Source organism: Puma concolor, chromosome D1, assembly GCF_028749965.1.
Source record: "Puma concolor isolate L17-30 chromosome D1, mPumCon1.1.hap2, whole genome shotgun sequence".
Taxonomy (NCBI): Eukaryota; Metazoa; Chordata; class Mammalia; order Carnivora; family Felidae; genus Puma; species Puma concolor.
In genome coordinates, this window is record NC_141676.1 from 19,221,455 (window position 1) to 19,238,818 (window position 17,364).

The 17,364-nt window shown below is 46.7% G+C and overlaps 1 protein-coding gene across 1 annotated transcript; it reads right to left on the reverse strand.

The window, feature by feature from the left end:
* Positions 1-4,434: 4,434 nt before the first annotated feature.
* On the reverse strand, positions 4,435-15,435 carry ACCSL (1-aminocyclopropane-1-carboxylate synthase homolog (inactive) like). The gene is made up of 14 exons (XM_025928623.2): positions 14,881-15,435; positions 13,324-13,383; positions 12,819-12,889; positions 12,371-12,440; positions 12,060-12,126; positions 10,931-11,028; positions 10,602-10,679; positions 10,157-10,257; positions 8,977-9,066; positions 7,793-7,838; positions 7,558-7,699; positions 6,096-6,238; positions 5,857-6,010; positions 4,435-4,823 (listed from the first exon to the last, which is right to left on the reverse strand). Exons 1-14 carry the CDS (start codon positions 15,394-15,396, stop codon positions 4,741-4,743), a joined length of 1,719 nt encoding a protein of 572 aa, XP_025784408.2. The 5' UTR covers positions 15,397-15,435; the 3' UTR covers positions 4,435-4,740.
* Between the last annotated feature and the right edge of the window lie 1,929 nt (positions 15,436-17,364).

The window sequence follows — 17,364 nt, forward strand, 5'->3', positions numbered from 1 at the left end:
CTTTGTTGGTCCTCTGTGTTATGTTCTGTAAAACAAGCCAGTTCTCCCCATTTAAGTCATATTCTATTTAATTCTGATAAGTACTCTTATTGAATGCCTGTTTTGTGCCAGATCTCTGCAACGTACTGGAGTACAATGATGAGCAAAACTAACAGTGGGCCTGCGTGGTCGATTGGGAAGGCAGACATACAAATATGACGACTATTAAGAACGAGGTTACCCAGTGCCATGGAAGCATGCAGCAGGGAGATTCACCGCCAACCCCAGCACATGCGTTGGCCCCACATAGGAAGCCCTACACACGCATAAAATTGCTATGAACACTTAGGAAGTGATGGCTGAGTTCTGAAGGATAAGTCCTAGCTAGATAGTGAGAGGGTGGAATGGTGGAAGCAGATGGAAGTGTTTGATAGGGCCTTGAAGGTCAGGGTCAACGTGGAACATTAATAAACGGGAAGAAATCTAACATGGCTGGAGCTTGCGGGGTTTGGGTGAAACGTTGGAGATAGAGGCAGGGCTGAGGTCATGAGTCCTTGTAAACCAACCATGATAAGAACTGTGAACTTCTCACTGAGAGCATTGCTCTATACCAAACAATTTCTTTTAAATCAAAAGCTATAACCAAGAAGCCAAAAAAAGGTAATAAAAAATAATCCTAAATAATGCTTGATTAATCTGAAAAAAGACAGGCAGGAAGGAAAAAAATGAACAAAGAGCATATGGCACAATAGAAAACAGCAAGATAGCTGACTGAAATCCAACCATATCAATAATCACATTAAAATGTAATCACGAAGGACCAATTAAAAGATCATCAGACTGGACAAAGCAGCAAGGTTCAAGCATACGGTAATTGCAAGAGACACGTTAAATAAAAAGACAAAAGGTTAAAAGTAGAATCGGAAAAAGTATATACCATGCCAATAATAAGAGGATGGCAATTATCCAAAAACCAGAAAACAAATGTTGGCAAGGAGAAATTGGAACGCTTGTGCACTTTGGGTGGGAGTGTAAAATGGTACAGCCACTGTGGACAATACGGAGATTCCTCAAAAAATTAAAAATAGAAGTAAATTTGGCCCAGTAATTCCGCTTCTGGGTATGTTTTGAAAAGAATTGAAAGCAGATTCTTGAAGAGATATTTGTACGCCCGTGTTTGCAGCAGCATTATTCACAATAGCCAAAATGTGGAAATTTTCCTTTCAGAAAAATAAGGAACACTTCCAAAAACATTTAAGAGGTCAGTATTACTCTGATACCAAGACCAACAATGCAATACTAAAAAGAAAATTATAGCACAATATTCCTCACGAAAATAGATGCAAAATTCTTAATACTGAACCAAATCCAACAATATATAAATCGAGGATGCATTATGACTGTGCGGGTCTTACTGCAAGAATAGGACCTTGGCTTAATATTTAAAAAAAATTTTTTTTAATTTTTTTTCTTTAATGTTTTTATTTATTTTTGAGACAGAGAGAGACACAGTATGAGCAGGGGAGGAGCAGAGAGAGAGGGAGACACAGAATCCAAAGCAGGCTCCAGGCTCTGAGCTGTCAGCATAGAGCCTGACACAGGGTTCGAACCCACAGACCGTGAGACCATGACCTGAGCCAAAGTCAGACGCTTAACCGACTGAGCCACCCAGGCTCCCCTCCAAATTTTTTTTTTAATTTTTTTTTAATGTTTATTTATTTTTGAGACAGAGAGAGACAGAGCATGAATGGGGGAGGGTCAGAGAGAGGGAGACACAGAATCTGAAACGGGCTCCAGGCTCTGAGCTGTCAGCATAGAGCCCGACACGGGGCTCGAACTCACGGACCACGAGATCATGACCTGAGCCGAAGTCGGCCGCTTAACCGACTGAGCCACCCAGGCGCCCCAGCCAAAATTTTTTTAATGTTTATTTATTTTTGAGAAAGAGAGAGACAGAGCATGGGCAGGGGAGGGGCAGAGAGAGAGAGAGGGAGACACAGAATCCTGAGCAGGCTCCAGGCTCTGAGCCGTCAGCACAGAGCCTGACATGGGGCTCAAACTCACAAACCACAAGATCATGACCTGAGCCAAAGTCGGACACTTAACCGACTGAGCCACCCAGGCACCCCATCATTTAAAAAATTTAATGTAGTTTGCCACATTAATAATTAAAAGAATTGTATCTTCTCTAGAGGTATAAAACATGACAAAAATTGAACCCTCATTCATGGAAAAACTCTCAGCAAACTAGGAATCAAAGGACCTCTTATCTGGGAAAGGGCAGTATAAAAAATACTTACAGTGACATTGTACTTAAGACTAAGAGTGGGGCGCCTGGGTGGCTCAGTCAGTTGGGCGTCCGACTTCGGCCCAGGTCATGATCTCCTGGTTCGTGAGTTTGAGCCCTGTGTTGGGCTCTGTGCTGACAGCTCAGAGCCTGGAGCCAGCTTCATATTGTCTGTCTGTCTGTCTGTCTGTCTGTCTGTCTTTCTCTCACTCTCAAAAATAGATGAACGTTAAAAAAACAAAGTAAAAAGAGAGAGAGTGACGTAGGTCCTCCTAAGATTGAGAACAAGGAAGTCCTCCTTCACTGCTTTTAGTTAACATTGCACTGGAGGTTCCAGGCAATGCAATTAAAACAGAAAAATTAGAAACATTGAAAAAGAAGAAGGAAAATCATCTTTATTCACAGTCAACATGATTGTATACACTGAAAATTCAGAGAAATCCCTCACCCGACACTGCTAGGGCTAATAAATGAATTTAGCAATGTCACAAGAGGATTCTTTCTGGGTCTCTCATGTTTCTGCCTGTCTTATAAAAAGGAGCACTGACTGTCTTTGTTCTAGGCTATCTTCAAGGAGATACACACACACACGTGTAGAGTGAACAGCCCTGAATGATAGCAATAGTATTTCCCTCTGGAGCAAAGGGTGGGTTTATTACTCAATATAATAGGGATAATGTCTCCCTTGGGGCCAAAGTTCAGGCAGGCTTACTGCTAACCATAAAAGAATCATGTTCCTTAAGCTTGGGTTTCCTCTTCTGCAATATACCGCACTGCACGTGCAAGCATCAGTTGATACTCTTCAATTTGCCCTATAGGAATCAGGACTTGGGAGCCAAAACCAGCTACTCTGATTCCTGCTGCTTCTTTGAGTAATAAGCTGTCCTTTATCTCTGACCCTGGATTCTCATGCCTTCTGCCAGCATCCATAACACCTGTTCATTTATAACTAGGGTAAAACTTCAGAGCCTTCAAAGCTCCTGATACAAGATACAAACATCTGTTTCGTACTAGCAACGATTAGAAAATAAAGTTAACAATACATTTAACAGAACATGAAAAGCATAGGATAGTGATAAACTTAAAACGTGTGTAAAACAAAATGCATACACTGAAAGCCACAAAGACCTTGCTGAGAGAAATTAGAGACCTAAATAAATGGAAGGAGACTCCATGCTCAAAGATAGGGAGATATTAAATTCTCTCCCTTCAACCATTCAAATCTTGAGTGGAAATGAAGACAGAAATAGTCTACCCCTTCCATGGAAGTCACCACCCCTTTTGCCCCAGCACAGTGTGCTGATGAGACTCGCTATTAGGTCCCTTAGAGAGATCCCGAGAGCACTTGTGGTTCTGATCTTCATCTTCTCTCTGGTCCTGTGAGCTCCCTCATTCATACAGTGAACTCCCTTACCCTTGTCCATTACCTTATTAGTCAATTTCTCTTAAAAAAAAAAAAGTTTCCGGGGTTAAAAAAAAAAAAAAACTGAAGAATCGGGATTTGTTGGCATGCTACTTTTTGATGATTAGAAAAAAAAAAAAAAAGAAGAAGAAGAAAGATTGTCATTGAAGAACAAGAACCACCAACTCTGGACCCAAGAGAGGGAGGATGATCACAAACCCAAGTGACCGACCAAAGCTATCAATTGGTGCTAAAAGCTCTTCTGTCCTCTACAAAATGTGGTAGTCCCTGCTGTGCCAGTTTCACAGCATCAATCCCCCAACTAGAGTGCAGATATCCAAGTGCTTTACAGAGCAACTCCCAGGTGATGTGATTCCAACAGCTGAAAACACTCGATATGAAACTGGGAGATCCCAGGCTCATCACCAGAGATTCATTTTAAAAGCCTCTTGAACGGGGTGCAAATGGAAAGAACTCCTATTTGGAAGAAGGGACGTCTGGTATTATGCCCCCACCCTGCACTTACCCACTCAGGTGTAAGGTGGGCCTGATCTCATGGGATGCAGTGTCTCATAGGATCCTGACAGCTAGAACGCGCTCTGTCAATTAGAGATCACTTTTTTTCCTCCTTTCTGACCTTCCCCATGCAGTATTCTTCACATATAACCTGCCTTAGAATTTAAAAAGGACCAAAAAAAAAAAAAAAATCCCCCAAAGATGATACAAAAGAATGTAAAGAAATAAAATAGGCCTAGAGTTTAAGAGAAGATTAAATTTATTAGATACTAAATACAAAAGTAAAACCATCAAAATAGGGACCCCGAAAGCTCCCACCCCAAACTCTATAAAAGCATTCCACATAGGCACACAATGGCTAGCAAAGACTAAAAAGGTGCAACGCTTCCAAAACGACAGATGCTCAGCTTGAGAAAATTGATGATTGGGTCAGATGAGCCCATTCCTGGAAGAGCCCCTTGTTGGCTCTGTCACAGCATCAGGCCAAAACCCTCAGCCTTCTGGACCAGACGCTGATGTCAGGGATGCCCTGAGCATGTGACTGGCAGCAGCCCACTTACTCTCTCTGTGCATTCTCCAGTTGCTTCATGATCAGATCCTGCTTCTGCTCCGAGAGCACCTGATAGAACCGGTGCATGGCTAGAGGGTCCAAATGGGGACAGAGAAATGAAGACTTAATGGGCTTGCGGGTGGGTTCCAGACATCCCTAGATCATGGCAGACCACCACAGAGCCCCTCGTTCAGGGATGCTGAAGTTCAATCCTCCCTTCTTTGGGACAGATTTCCCAGTCTACCTGCCGCCTCCCCAGGGTCTCTTCCTAAGCTTCGTTATCACAGCATCCACCTGCCAGACACCTTCATATCTCCGATCCTGTAACCTGGCTTATAGCTTTGTCCTCATCAGGGTTTCTATCTGCCTCTAGTGTCCTTTGGCTCAGTCCATGCTCTAAAAGATGTTTCTGTAACATAAACGTTCTCTCGTTAACACTCCTATTCCCAGCAGGTAGAAGAGTGTCTGGTATGTGGAGAGATGCAATAAAAAAGTTGGTGAAATAAAGGTCATGTTCTCTATAACCTTCAGAGGAGAATCTGAAACACCACAGTATAATGTACAGGGACCTCCATGGTCCTCCGTCTGTCTCACCTACCAAACCACGGCTGCACAAGGGCAGTGCACCGCTTCTGATTAGCTGATAGTCCCAATGCCCTGCTCAATGCATGCACAGAACAGATACCCAAAGGGCGCAGTGTCCTTCAAGTGCCTATCTGTTCCTGTTTGCAAAGGAGCTTGGGAAATAGGAGATAGGAAAGTGGGGTGCACCTGGGTGTCTCAGATGGTTAAGCATCCAACTCTTGGTTTCGGCTCAGGTCATGATCTCAAGGTTTCATGAGTTCGAGCGCCAAGTCAGGCTCTGCTGTGCTGACAGTGCAGAGCCTGCTTGGGATTCTCGCTCTTTCCCTCTCTGCCTCTCCCCCACTCGCGCTGTCTCTCTCAAAATAGACTTAAAAAAAAAAAAAAAAAACAAAAACGGAAAATGGAACAGATGGTATAGGAGGGCTAGCGCTATCGGCTGCTAAAGGCCAAAAACAGGAAGATTCAGGAATCGGGCGACAGAGGCGTTGGTGAGGCATCTTTGAAGGATGCCAGGATTTGGAGGTCAGGACCATTCACCTTGTTTTAGCAGGAGGGGCTTATCCGCAAAGGTGATACGGAACCAGCCGGGCTCCTTGCACATGTAGGTCCTGCCACGGGACAAGATCAGCTTGTTGTCCAGGAAGCGGCGATGCAGGAGCAGCTCTTCCTCAAAGGTGCACGGATCCAGGTACTAGGGCAGGCAGAAGGACGGAGCTGAGCCCAGGACCCATCCGGTAGGTCTGCCCAACGGCACTGGGCCTCATCCCAGAGCTCACCATTTTCAAGTTCATCCAGATGTAGAGGCCAGAGCCACGGTTGAGAAAAGGGATCCCTAATGCCTCCAACTTCTTGGTCATGTATCCGTGAGCTATCTGCAGCCGGGAGCGGTAGGTGGGCAGGTATACTTTGTCAATCCACTCTGGATGGGTGGGGAAAGACCGCTGTCACAGGGCTTGTGGCAGAGATCTGCCAGAGGGATCCTTACCCAAGGCTCCCTACCTGGGCTTTGTGCCAGCTGTTCCTATTCAAGACTGACTCTGTATTATATTTGATGACCTTTATCCCCAACACACCCACCACTTACCTAGAGCCAGGGTAGAGATATCAGGCTTCTCAATAGTCTGGTAGGGATGTTCTATTTGGATTTACACCCCTGATACAAAGAGTCAGGGTACCCCCTAAGTGAGGTTGATGTTGCTATTGTCAACTGGGCAAGTAGCAGATAATCAGAGCCCTCTTTACCTCCTGCCTCAGAGCCTCACGCAGCAGACTTTGAGAAACCTAGATATGCTTGGGGAGCTTTTAAAAGTCCTGATGCCCAGGTTATAGCTCTAGATCATCTAAATCAGAATCTTGGGGGAGAGCACCCATATATCAGCATTTAAGCTCCCCAGACAGTTCCCATGTGTCAAAGGCTGAGAACTAGTGTTCGAGGGGCTAGGAACCTGGTTTCTGCCAAATATCAAAAGGGCCTGGCACCATCCACCAGAGATATCTGCTTGGATTTCTCCTATCTGCCCCTTTCCCCCTGCCAAAGCTGAAAGACAGTGTCTCTAAACCAGATTATTGAATTACATTCATTTGTAACATTATATACCAGCTTTTAATTTAAATCCTCCAGCCTGGCATCTGCTCTGTTATAGGGAATTAAAGAGAGAGGGCCTCATCTAAGTTTGGGCCATGGCATTAGACAGAGGGGGTGGGGGGGGGGTTTCCTCTGAAGCCAGTATTCACTTGTGATCCACGGAGGAAGTTGAATCCAGGTGCCATAGATCCAGCCACACCAACGTGCCCAAATGGCAGCCCTCCTTTGGCCACCTTAGATGATGAAGTCAAGTCATATTCAAGGAGTCATGGCATTTCTTTGTAAGCTTTGCCTAAAGCAAGCAGGGCACTGGGGCAGGAAAACTGACCTCCACATAAAGGCGAATTTTGGGCTTTCAAGCCTTAGAGTACAATTTGACTATCCCTGTCCAGGCAGAGCATGAGCTCCCAGACAGTTAGACACAAGGCCCATCTACGTTTCAGACCAGCAGCTCCATCTTCCATCTCTGCCCTACTACACTATCAGAGCCACATCCTGCCCTTCTTCAAAACTTCCTGTCCTGCCACCACTGAGCCCAAGACAGCAAACAGAGTCTCAGTGTTTTAGACATATATCGGAGGCTCAAGCAGACCCAGGAATCCCCATGGCCATGGAGTCTAGCCAAGATCCCAGCCCGGGATGGGACTCAGTACCTCTGTCCTGGAGCAGCCGGCACAACTTATGCTGGGCAATGCCAGAAATGCCATGGAGGTAGCCAAAAGAGCTCACAGCAGAGGCCACCTCCCTGTTGTGGGTGTAGAGAACACCAAAGCGGAAGCCAGAGATGCCGAAATCCTAGAGGAAAAGAAGTAGGGGAAGGAATACCTGGTCTGCCCACCTCCTGGCTCCCTTTCCTTTCCTACCCAAAGACAGGAAGCTGGGGCTCACCTTACTGGTGCCCCAGATCACATGGGTCCTGTTGGGGTCAGGCAAACTGGAGAGGAGACAGTACAATCATGGTTATGAAGAAGTATGTGAAGAATGAAAACTTGGGGTCAATGCGGGTAAGAAGGGGAAAATGGACTTGAGGTCCTTCCTACACAAAAAGACCTACAGGGCCCAAAGTTCAAGAAACAGTTGCCCCAGTTAAGCCAGGAAATCAACAACAGGTATCGCTGGCAAACTAGATGGGACAGCTCCCAAGCACCCACTGAACGAAGTCCAGGACCCTCAGCCTTCCTGTAGCTGATCCAAAGCCACCTTTTTAGCAGTTAGCTCTTCACACATATGGGCCACCCATTGTTTCTAAAATGTGCTCACCTATTTCTTATTGTCCCATTTTTGGTGAAGCTGTTCCTTCTGCTGGGCATGCCCTCGCCTTGCTTTGGCTGCCGGGATCCTATCTTAGGGCCATATACTATCCTTAAGAAAGTTTTGCCTTAGGGGTGCCCGGGTGGCTCAGTCAGTTAAGCATCCAACTCTTGATTTCAGCTCAAGTCATGGTCTCATGGTTCATGAGATCAAGCCCTGCATTTGGCTCTGTGCTATCAGCCCCAAGCTGCCTCTCTCTCTCTGCCCCTCCCCTGCTCGTGCTCACTCAATCTCTCTCAAAATAAAAATTTTTTTAAAAGTTTCCCCCTATTTCTGTTCTCTCCCTGTGTACTGCTTATCAAGAAGTTCCTCCCTGACCTTCTGTAGGGCTTTATGTTGACAGTAACCTCTATACCATGCTGTCAAGTTATCTCATGTACAAAATGGCATTTAAAAAAGACACCTGGGGGGCACCTGAGGGGCTCAGTCGATTAAGCATCCAACTCTGGATTTCAGGTCTGGTTATGATCTCACCGTTCATGAGTTCAAGCTCCACATCAGGCTCTGTGCTGACAGCGTGGAGCCTGCTTGGGATTCTTGCTCTCCCTCTCTCTTCCCCTCCCCCACTCACATCTTCTCTCTCAAAATAAATAAACTTAAAGACACTTGAGAGGAAAGATGATGCTTTGCTCATTTTCACACTCCCAGTGGCACTTAGCCCTTTTCCTAGCACATAGCTGGTAAAGTTTATGGCACATGAACTCACCCTGCAAAAGCAGGAACCTCCTGGCTCTCATTCCCAACAGCTGAGGCCAACTCACCTTTCCATGCTCAAAACACTGTGGAATGTGATGAATTCATCAAACACAGACAGCATGTAAATCTCATCTATAATTACATGAAGGTGGTACCTGCAGGTTGGGTAAAAGAAAGAGAATGTCTAGGCGCTCTCCAATCTCAACTCATTTTCTTTTATGGTCTTCTCTGGACACAGATCAGCTACTCCTACTGCTCCAGCAGCCCATCCAACCCTTCCAAGCGGCATGGCAAGGTAGGAGGGGGGTGGCCAGCAGAAGGGGTCTTTAGACCTGGCTCGGGGGTAGGAAGGAAGAGGACCCAAAGACACTCAGGAGAACATCTAACCCTTCAACTGTAAAGCAGAGACCAACGAGGAGGGCTGGGTGTCCCAAAGAGTTTTATATCTGGTGTAGTCAGGGAGCTCCCACCCAGGGTCCGAACTGAGTAGTGGCATTCAGTGGGCTCAGTGCTAATGCACATCATCTTGTTTATTTTCCCAACAACCCTCTGAAGCAGTGGTGGTATCTCCATCTCACAGATGAAGAAACAGTTTCTGAGACATAGTTCATTTCCTCAATCAGCAGATGCTAGAGCTGGGATTTGAACCTAGTTCTATCAAATTCCAGCCCACGGACTTCCAGTGTTCATTCTCTTGTCCTCCTGTTCTGCCATGAATTGGTCTGGATTAGAGTTATGAAATTTGAATAAGTGTTTCTTCTGGAAAATGGGAGATGAGGTACCCTAAACAATAGGGCTATTTCAGAACTCCAGAGATGGTGGATGTCAACATGTTTGTAGGAATGGGACATGAGGGTTCTCTGGGGACACATCTTCACCCCACAAGGTCTGAAAGTCTGTCTTTCTCAGCACCTCAGGCCAAGTAGTTTGGGAAATGGATGCTGGGAGAGAGTGGTTACACAACAAGAATTGGAAAAGCAACAAAACCAGATCATAATTGTTATGTAGGTGTCTGTACCTGGGCAAGAAAAAAAAAAGAAAAAAGGCAAAATGGCCCAAAAATGTAGGGTTGAAGCATGTGGGCGCCTTTTCCTTCAATTTCAGTGTGAGTTCTACATAGCTTTGCAAAGTATACTGTGCAGTAAAAATATCGGAGTAAGTTTTGTCTGGTTCTGACTTCTTGACCGTGAGTGATCAGAACATTGTTAAGGGACTTTGTGTAGTCTTGAGGGGTGGAACTCTTACTTCTTGGCAAACTCCAGGTATTCTTGTAGTGAGTCTCGAGAGTAGACGGCTCCCAAAGGATTCTGAGGGTTGATTAGAATGAGGCCTCTGACCTTTTTCCCCTAAAAAAAATATATAAAAAACCATAACTGAGTGAACACAAGTCCTACACATCTACCTGAAGTTCAGCTAAAGGTCACATCAGGACACCCCATTATGGACACCCAACCAAGGCCTCATTGGGATCTCAGCTCCTTTAGGTGGGATCTCGAACATGCAGCCCCAGAAGGAGCTCTGGGGGCTGCCATAGACAAGGCTCAGGGCTCCCAGGGGGACATGGCCCCTGGGACACTGCTTCTTCCGAAGGAGCCCACACCACCGTGGTGAGAAGGTTGTACCGGGTCTCAGTCCTCAACCCTTCTCAGGGACAGCAGTGCCCACCCTGAAGACAGAGGTCCCTCCTTACTGTAAGCCTAGCCTCAAGTAGAGCTTGCTCCAGCTTGTCCACAGTGAGCTGGAAAGGATGGGGATTTGCATCTGTGACCTGGAAGACAAACGCTGTCTGAGAACTGCCTACTGGAAAGCTTCTAAGCCTTAGTTCCTCATCCCACAGACACTGAACAATGCTTCATGCCCAGGGCTGCAGCCCCACATGCCTTCTTTGCTCTAATTTCTCCATCTCCCCCCACTGTCACTTATATAGGAGGAAAGGGAGTTCCCCTACACCTTCCAAATGCCCTAGAGACCTTCCATTGCCTAGGTGGGCTAAGCAGGGGGAAGGGTCCCCATTCTGACCTCACTGTCCAGGTGGACAAGAATCAGCTCAACTTTCGAATACAGGCAGGCACTAAAGGCGAAGCCACCATAAAAGGGGGCAGGAATCAGAAAGGCCTCTGGAAGCACAGGGAGACAAAGTCGTCAGTCCATGGTCTCCCCGTCAGAACACGCCAGGCCCCCCAGACCAGCAGCAACACTATAGACAAGAGAAGGTTAGTTTGGCAATCCATCCTGCTTGGGGCTTAATGCTTTTGGGCTCAGGCTCCATAAAAGTTACATTCTTATAAATGTTATTTGGGGAACACTAGAGAAGTTTCTTCTTTGGGGGTATGCTAGAGAAGTAGAAGGGGAAGAATATTGCTATGAATGGCTCAGAATCCAGGTTACAAACCAAAACAGGCTTGCTAACAGGTGAAATGCTAGTCATCCACTGAGTCTTACCAGCTCCAGTAGGAACACAAGAGGCTGAGGTCTGTGCCCAGAGGGGGCGCTCACCTCTCTGCATGGCTCAGGTTACCTAGACTTGGTGAACCCATGGGTTCTTTTCTTCCCGTTCCTTTGGCCTCATTGATGAGCAAACCAAGGATTCACTCCTTTGAATGTAACCATCATCTTGGTAACTTCCTTCTATGCAGCCAGAGCTCATCAAGATCTGAGACTCTTGTTTGGGTGTTGTTAGGAGGGAGACCAAGAACAGATCCCTCAGCCTTGTTTGATCTAGAACTAATTAGTTTTTTGTTTGTTTGTTCAGGTGGGGGGGAGGTGTTGTGTGTGTGTGTGTGTGTGTGTATTTTGTTTGTTTGTTTGTTTGGTGGACGAGGATAGGAAATCTATCTTGTGAGCCAGTTTACCAGGGCTCTCTGTATTGGAGTTGAGTCCAGAAGCCCAGCTAAGAATATACTGAATTGGCTCCCATTGTCACATTTCTAAAGCATAACTCACTGAGGACCATCACACGTTTTCCTTCCATATTAAATGGGGACCCAAATCTCTCGCTACTACAGAAATAGTAGGAAGATGTTCTGATGAATGTAGAAGTCCCAGTACTTTAGGGGAAAGGCCTTGGGTCAAGATATTCTTCTTCCCTAAGGTCCAGTGCCCATTGTGCTGCTATTTCCCAGAGGGAAAGCAAAGCCCATTAACTTACCCCCTGGATCACAAAGAACCATGGCCAGTGTGGAGAATACAGAGGAGCAGCCATTTAGAACAACTACCTGAAGATGGACAGAAGACAGAAATCAAAACCCATCCCCCATATAAGAAGGTCTAGCCCTTTTCTCTCCCTCCCCCTATGATGGGTATCAGGAACCTCTTTATCTGGTTAGCCACTGGCCTTATCCATTGGCCTTTCCTCTGTCCTGGCCCTGAGGGTCTCTACTCGTTCTAGAAAATACAAAAGAGTCCCCCAAGAATAAAGCCCTCTACCAAGGGGGCAGTGAGGGTGGGAAACTGACTCACATTTTCTGGATCAAGCTGGTCAGGTACCTTGCAGTAGTAGGTCAGGAACCGGGCCACCTCTTCTCGCAGGCTGTGGACAAACCCAGAGAGACTTTGTGGTGCCCGCGCCCAGGGGCCCTTCCTCATTCAGGATCTAGACTACAGTCTTTTCCAAAGAGCAAGGTATCCAACCTCATGTTACAGGTTACTGACTGAGGCGATCAACTCCCCAGGCGACACAGACAAGAAGTATGAGAGTTGAGACAAGAAATCAAGCCTTTTGAATTATAGGGCAGTGTTATTTCTATGACACCAGGCTCCTGATGAGGTTTTGCTCTAGATATTTTGTAGAAGTTGTTACCCAAAGAAATAGGGAGGTAGCCAACCAAGAATCTGGTGCTTTGGGTCCTTCCCTGGATGAGAGCAGGTGTCTAGGGGCCAAGAGACTTTAGATCTGGAAGTTACTTACAATGGTTGCCCTCTCCAATCAGGATATTGCAGCAAGGCATCCTCAATGTAGTTCATATCACTCTGACTCAACTGTGGACAAACAGAGCATGAGGACAGCCAGCCCAGGGAAGCCCAACAGGCCTCATCCCACGGCTCAGACACATCTGGGTGTTTGCCCTACAACACAGGGCCTGACAGAAGACGAACAGGGAAACATGCCCCTTAATGAATGGAGGCCCAATCTTGTCATAGACTATACAAATAGAGAATCACTGGGGAGTGTCTGATGGCCCTACAGGGCCAGAGGCTCCCTTGGCAGCCTACCCACCATATATACCCATCCACAGCACACCTCCAAACACAGTCAGTAAGCCAGAAGGTTAGATGTGCTATTCTAGAAGCTCTTTTCTCCCTTCTTTCCCCAAACTCCTAAGTCCAACTCCTGTATCTGCCACTTGCTAAGAAACATTCTAGTGGGACTAGGCCCGATGGCGGGTCCCAGCATAGCACAGGGCTTGGCTTACCCGTTCAGTCATCAGATCGAGGCAGAGCTTATTCTCACTGAGTCCAAGGTTAATGAAGCCCTGGAGATGGAAGGAATCTGAGATCAGTCCATTTGCCCTGCCCTATATGGGCCTCCTTAAACATTCTAGTAAATACTCATGCTAGGTTATTTCAAATGGAAATCTCACTGCCCCATGAGGCAGTTCAATCCATGTTTAACAACTTCAAGTGCTAGAAAACTTTCACAGACCCAAAAATCTTACAGCTTGCAAGTTTTCCCCTTCAGAGCCACATAGTACTTATATACCAGATACCAGTCGCTGAGTTCTTATCATGTGCCAGACCCTAGCACATGATTTAAGGAGAGCGAATCTTGGGGCGCCTGGGTGGCTCAGTCGGTTGAGCGTCCGACTTCGGCTCAGGTCATGATCTCACAGTCTGTGGGTTCGAGCCCCGCGTCGGGCTCTGTGCTGACAGCTCAGAGCCTGGAGCCTGTTTCAGATTCTGTGTCTCCCTCTTTCTCTGACCCTCCCCTGTTCATGCTCTCTCTCTGTCTCAAAAATAAATAAACGTTAAAAAAAAATTTTTTTTTTATTTAAAAATAAATAAATAAATAAATAAATAAATAAATAAAGAGAGTGAATCTCAGAAAGATTGAATAACCTACTAGCCACGTGACCACAGCGATGGGCAGAACCCACCTGCCTGACCCAGTACCTGCCTCATACCCATCTCTGCTTCCATGAGAGGGCCCTTCAACTTATTGGAGGAGATATGGTCCCTCAGAGTCCAGTGGAGATACTGGGCTCAGTTGGTCCCCAGAGAAGCAGATGGCCATTGACCACACATCACTTAGCTAAAAACAGAAAAGAAGGTTTGACTAGCACTGTCCTCCATCTTTGGCTGGAGAGCTGTAGTGAACCTCCCTTGCTGGAAGTCTCTCGTTGGCTCCCTAACACTTAGGATACCATCCCAACACCTCACGACGGCCTGCCCCCATCCACACCTCGTCACAGCACCCATTTCCCCCAACCTAGCCTTTCCCTTATCACTCCCAGCCCTTCCCACCACGAAGCTTTCACACATGTAGTTCCTCCTACCTAGAGGTCCCCCCTCCCACCACCTCCACCATATGGCTGGCTGATTCAGTCTTTAAGACACCTTAGACCACCCGAAGCAGGCAACCCCTTGTACACTCGGAATTATTATTCATGTTCCTTTCCCCAATGGCTGACTACATTCATCACTAGACTGAGTTCCATGAGGGCATGTCTGCTTACCACTTTGACCACAGTGACCCCTAGTGGGGAAGAGCATGGACTCAGGGAAAGCAGGCTGGGGGTGGGGGCGGTGGCGGGAGTCTGGGGGAACTGGAAGGCAGGGGACTCAGACACAGCTCTTAATTTTATTAGGCATGTCACCTTGTTTCTGTGCCCATTTCCTTATCTATAAGACGACAATAGCGTCTACTTTACGGAGCTAAGAAGAGGAAGAGAGTCCAGTACTCGGCACAGGACTCAGTCAACCCTAGTGATTGGGGCCCTTGAATAGGTGTCTCCCCCTGCCCTCATCCTCACCATGGTGTTCTTGTCCTCGTGGTATTTGTCTCTTTGGTAGATCTTGTAGTCCTGGAAGCTGGAGTGGTATAAGGCAGAGATGTCAATCCCACGGCTGGACAGGTGCTGACTGACAAATGTAGCTTCAAGATCACTCAGTTGGTGAACTGGCCAGTCAGGCTGCCTGGAGGACTGGGCCCACTGCCCACCTCTGACATCACGCCTAACATCCAGGGAAGGGCAAGACGGTTGGAGCCCTAGGCCACCCATGGCCCCAGACTGTAGGAGGTTGACCAACTGGTACATTAAGCGGCCCAGGAGGGCTTCCTGCTCACTGGCGGCCTGACTGTGCCTCTGCTCCTCCAGCACCAGGTCCTGCTGCAGGTGCCTGGTTGTTAGGTGCATGAGGTTCTTCTCTATGGTCTGCTTCAAGTGCAGCATCATCTCCATCAGGTGGGTGTGGATTCTCTGGTTTCTGAGGCCCTGACCCCTCATCTGGGCAGAGGGCATACGGAACGTGCCTAATCGATGACTCATGCTCTGGGTCTTTGTCTTGGCCTCAGCAGGCTGGCTGGAACCTGCAGAGAAAGCGAGAGACCACGAAGTGCATTAAAGGAAACCCTCCTTGACCCTGAGGAGATCCAGGCCCGATCTCAGGCTCCTCACTGCCTCCTACTTCCATGCCTTGGGTATAGGTACATGTTGGCTCAGGGAGAATTACCGACTCATTTGAGGGCAATGCCTAAGAGGCCCCAAGCCCAGACCCTGGAACACTGTAGTGAAATGGCATTAAAATGTGTTCTGAAGAAGAGCATTAGGGCCTACTTTGAGAAACAGGGGAAAGTGAACAGGTATGCTTCTGGGGTCTCCTCCCTCTCCCTCCATCAGAGCAATTCCTGCTTTACAGTGTTCTAAGAAAAGGGGATTCTGTAGAAATAAAGAGACAGAGAGAGAAAAAGAAAGAGAGGGAAAGACGGGGGGGGGGGGAGGGAGAGGGAGAGAGAGAGAGACAGAAAGATAAAGAATAAAAAGCCTGAGTAAATTATTCTGTTAGCATAGAGGTGAGTACTGCCCAAGGGCCAAATCCAACTACCTCTTTTTGTAAATAAAGTTTTACTGGAATACAGTCACATTTGTTTGTTGATATATCATCTATGGCTGTTTTCACACTATAATGGCAGAGCTGAATAGCTGTGACACAGACCATAGGATATGACTCACAAGGCATAAAATGTTCATTATCTGGCCCTGTTTGGGAAAAGTTTGCCATCCCTTGTTCTAGAACATCAGCCCCTCTTTTTGTCTATTTTTCTTCAGTCCTTCTATCCTTCTTTGTGTCATTTCCTTATAAATACCTTCAACCTGCTCACTGTGACAGCTGCCTCAGACTTCCATCACTAGTAACCAGGGGCTAGATACATGGTTCTTGAACTTCAAACTTCACCAGAATCACTTGGAAGACTTGTTAGCACAGAGATGGCGAGGCCTCACTGCCAGACTTTGATTCGGTAAATCTGGGGTGGGGCCGGAGAATTTTCAGTTCAAACAAGTTCCTGAGGCTCTACTTTGAGAGCCTCTAACTATTCAGACCAACCTTTCATCTGAAGAGAAGTCAACATGATGGGAAAGACCTAAGAAAAACCTTTTTAAAAGCCTTGAAGAATCAACCAAACAAATCGGAGAGCAAGAAGCCACACAGTAAGAAAACCTGAGGCCAACAGCTGCCTCTAATTCTTTGTATGACAATCTTCATATTCCCAGACACAGAGACCTCTTTTCCTAAAAATTCTAGATTTACAGCCCTTCCACTAGATGCCATATTCTGAGTTCTTATTCTAAGTTCCATCCCCGCCATATGCAAAGCCTCGTTACCTCCTTCACAGGTTTGTTGCACCAGCACTTCAAAGTACTGGACACTCTGCCCAACTTCTCCAAAACATGTTCAGTCTGCCTGGGATATGCCCATAGCAATCTATACTTCCCCCTCATGACACTTAATACTGTTACATGTTCAGTATCTCCCCAGGTCAGCCTTCATCATTCTATCGTTAGCACAGTGCCTGGCACATAGGTAGCTAGGAGGAGAGGCACAACCGCAGGATGTTGCCAAGTCAGTGAAGAGAAGAGCAAAGCCATGAGGACTTTGCTATAGAAGATGGAGCGGTGACCAGATACAGCCACAGGACGAAACAGTACTGGGTCTTGATTTAGGGTGCCAACTTCTCATCAGCAGTGATACAAAGAACTTCACGCGCCAGAATTAGGAACACACATACTGTTTAGAAAGAGATTGAACAGATATAAATTCTCATGTCTAGACTAACCCTTTGTTCCACAAGCAAAATACTTTGTTCTGGCTCAGACTCCCTCCCCTACAAGTTAAAGGGTCATTTCAATGGGGCTTTCAACCCTGCAGATAAGGAGCTCATACGGTCCTTCCAGATACAGATCCTTCCAGATCCCCCAACTTAGAATGGTTCAGTTCTTGACTTTATGACTTGACGA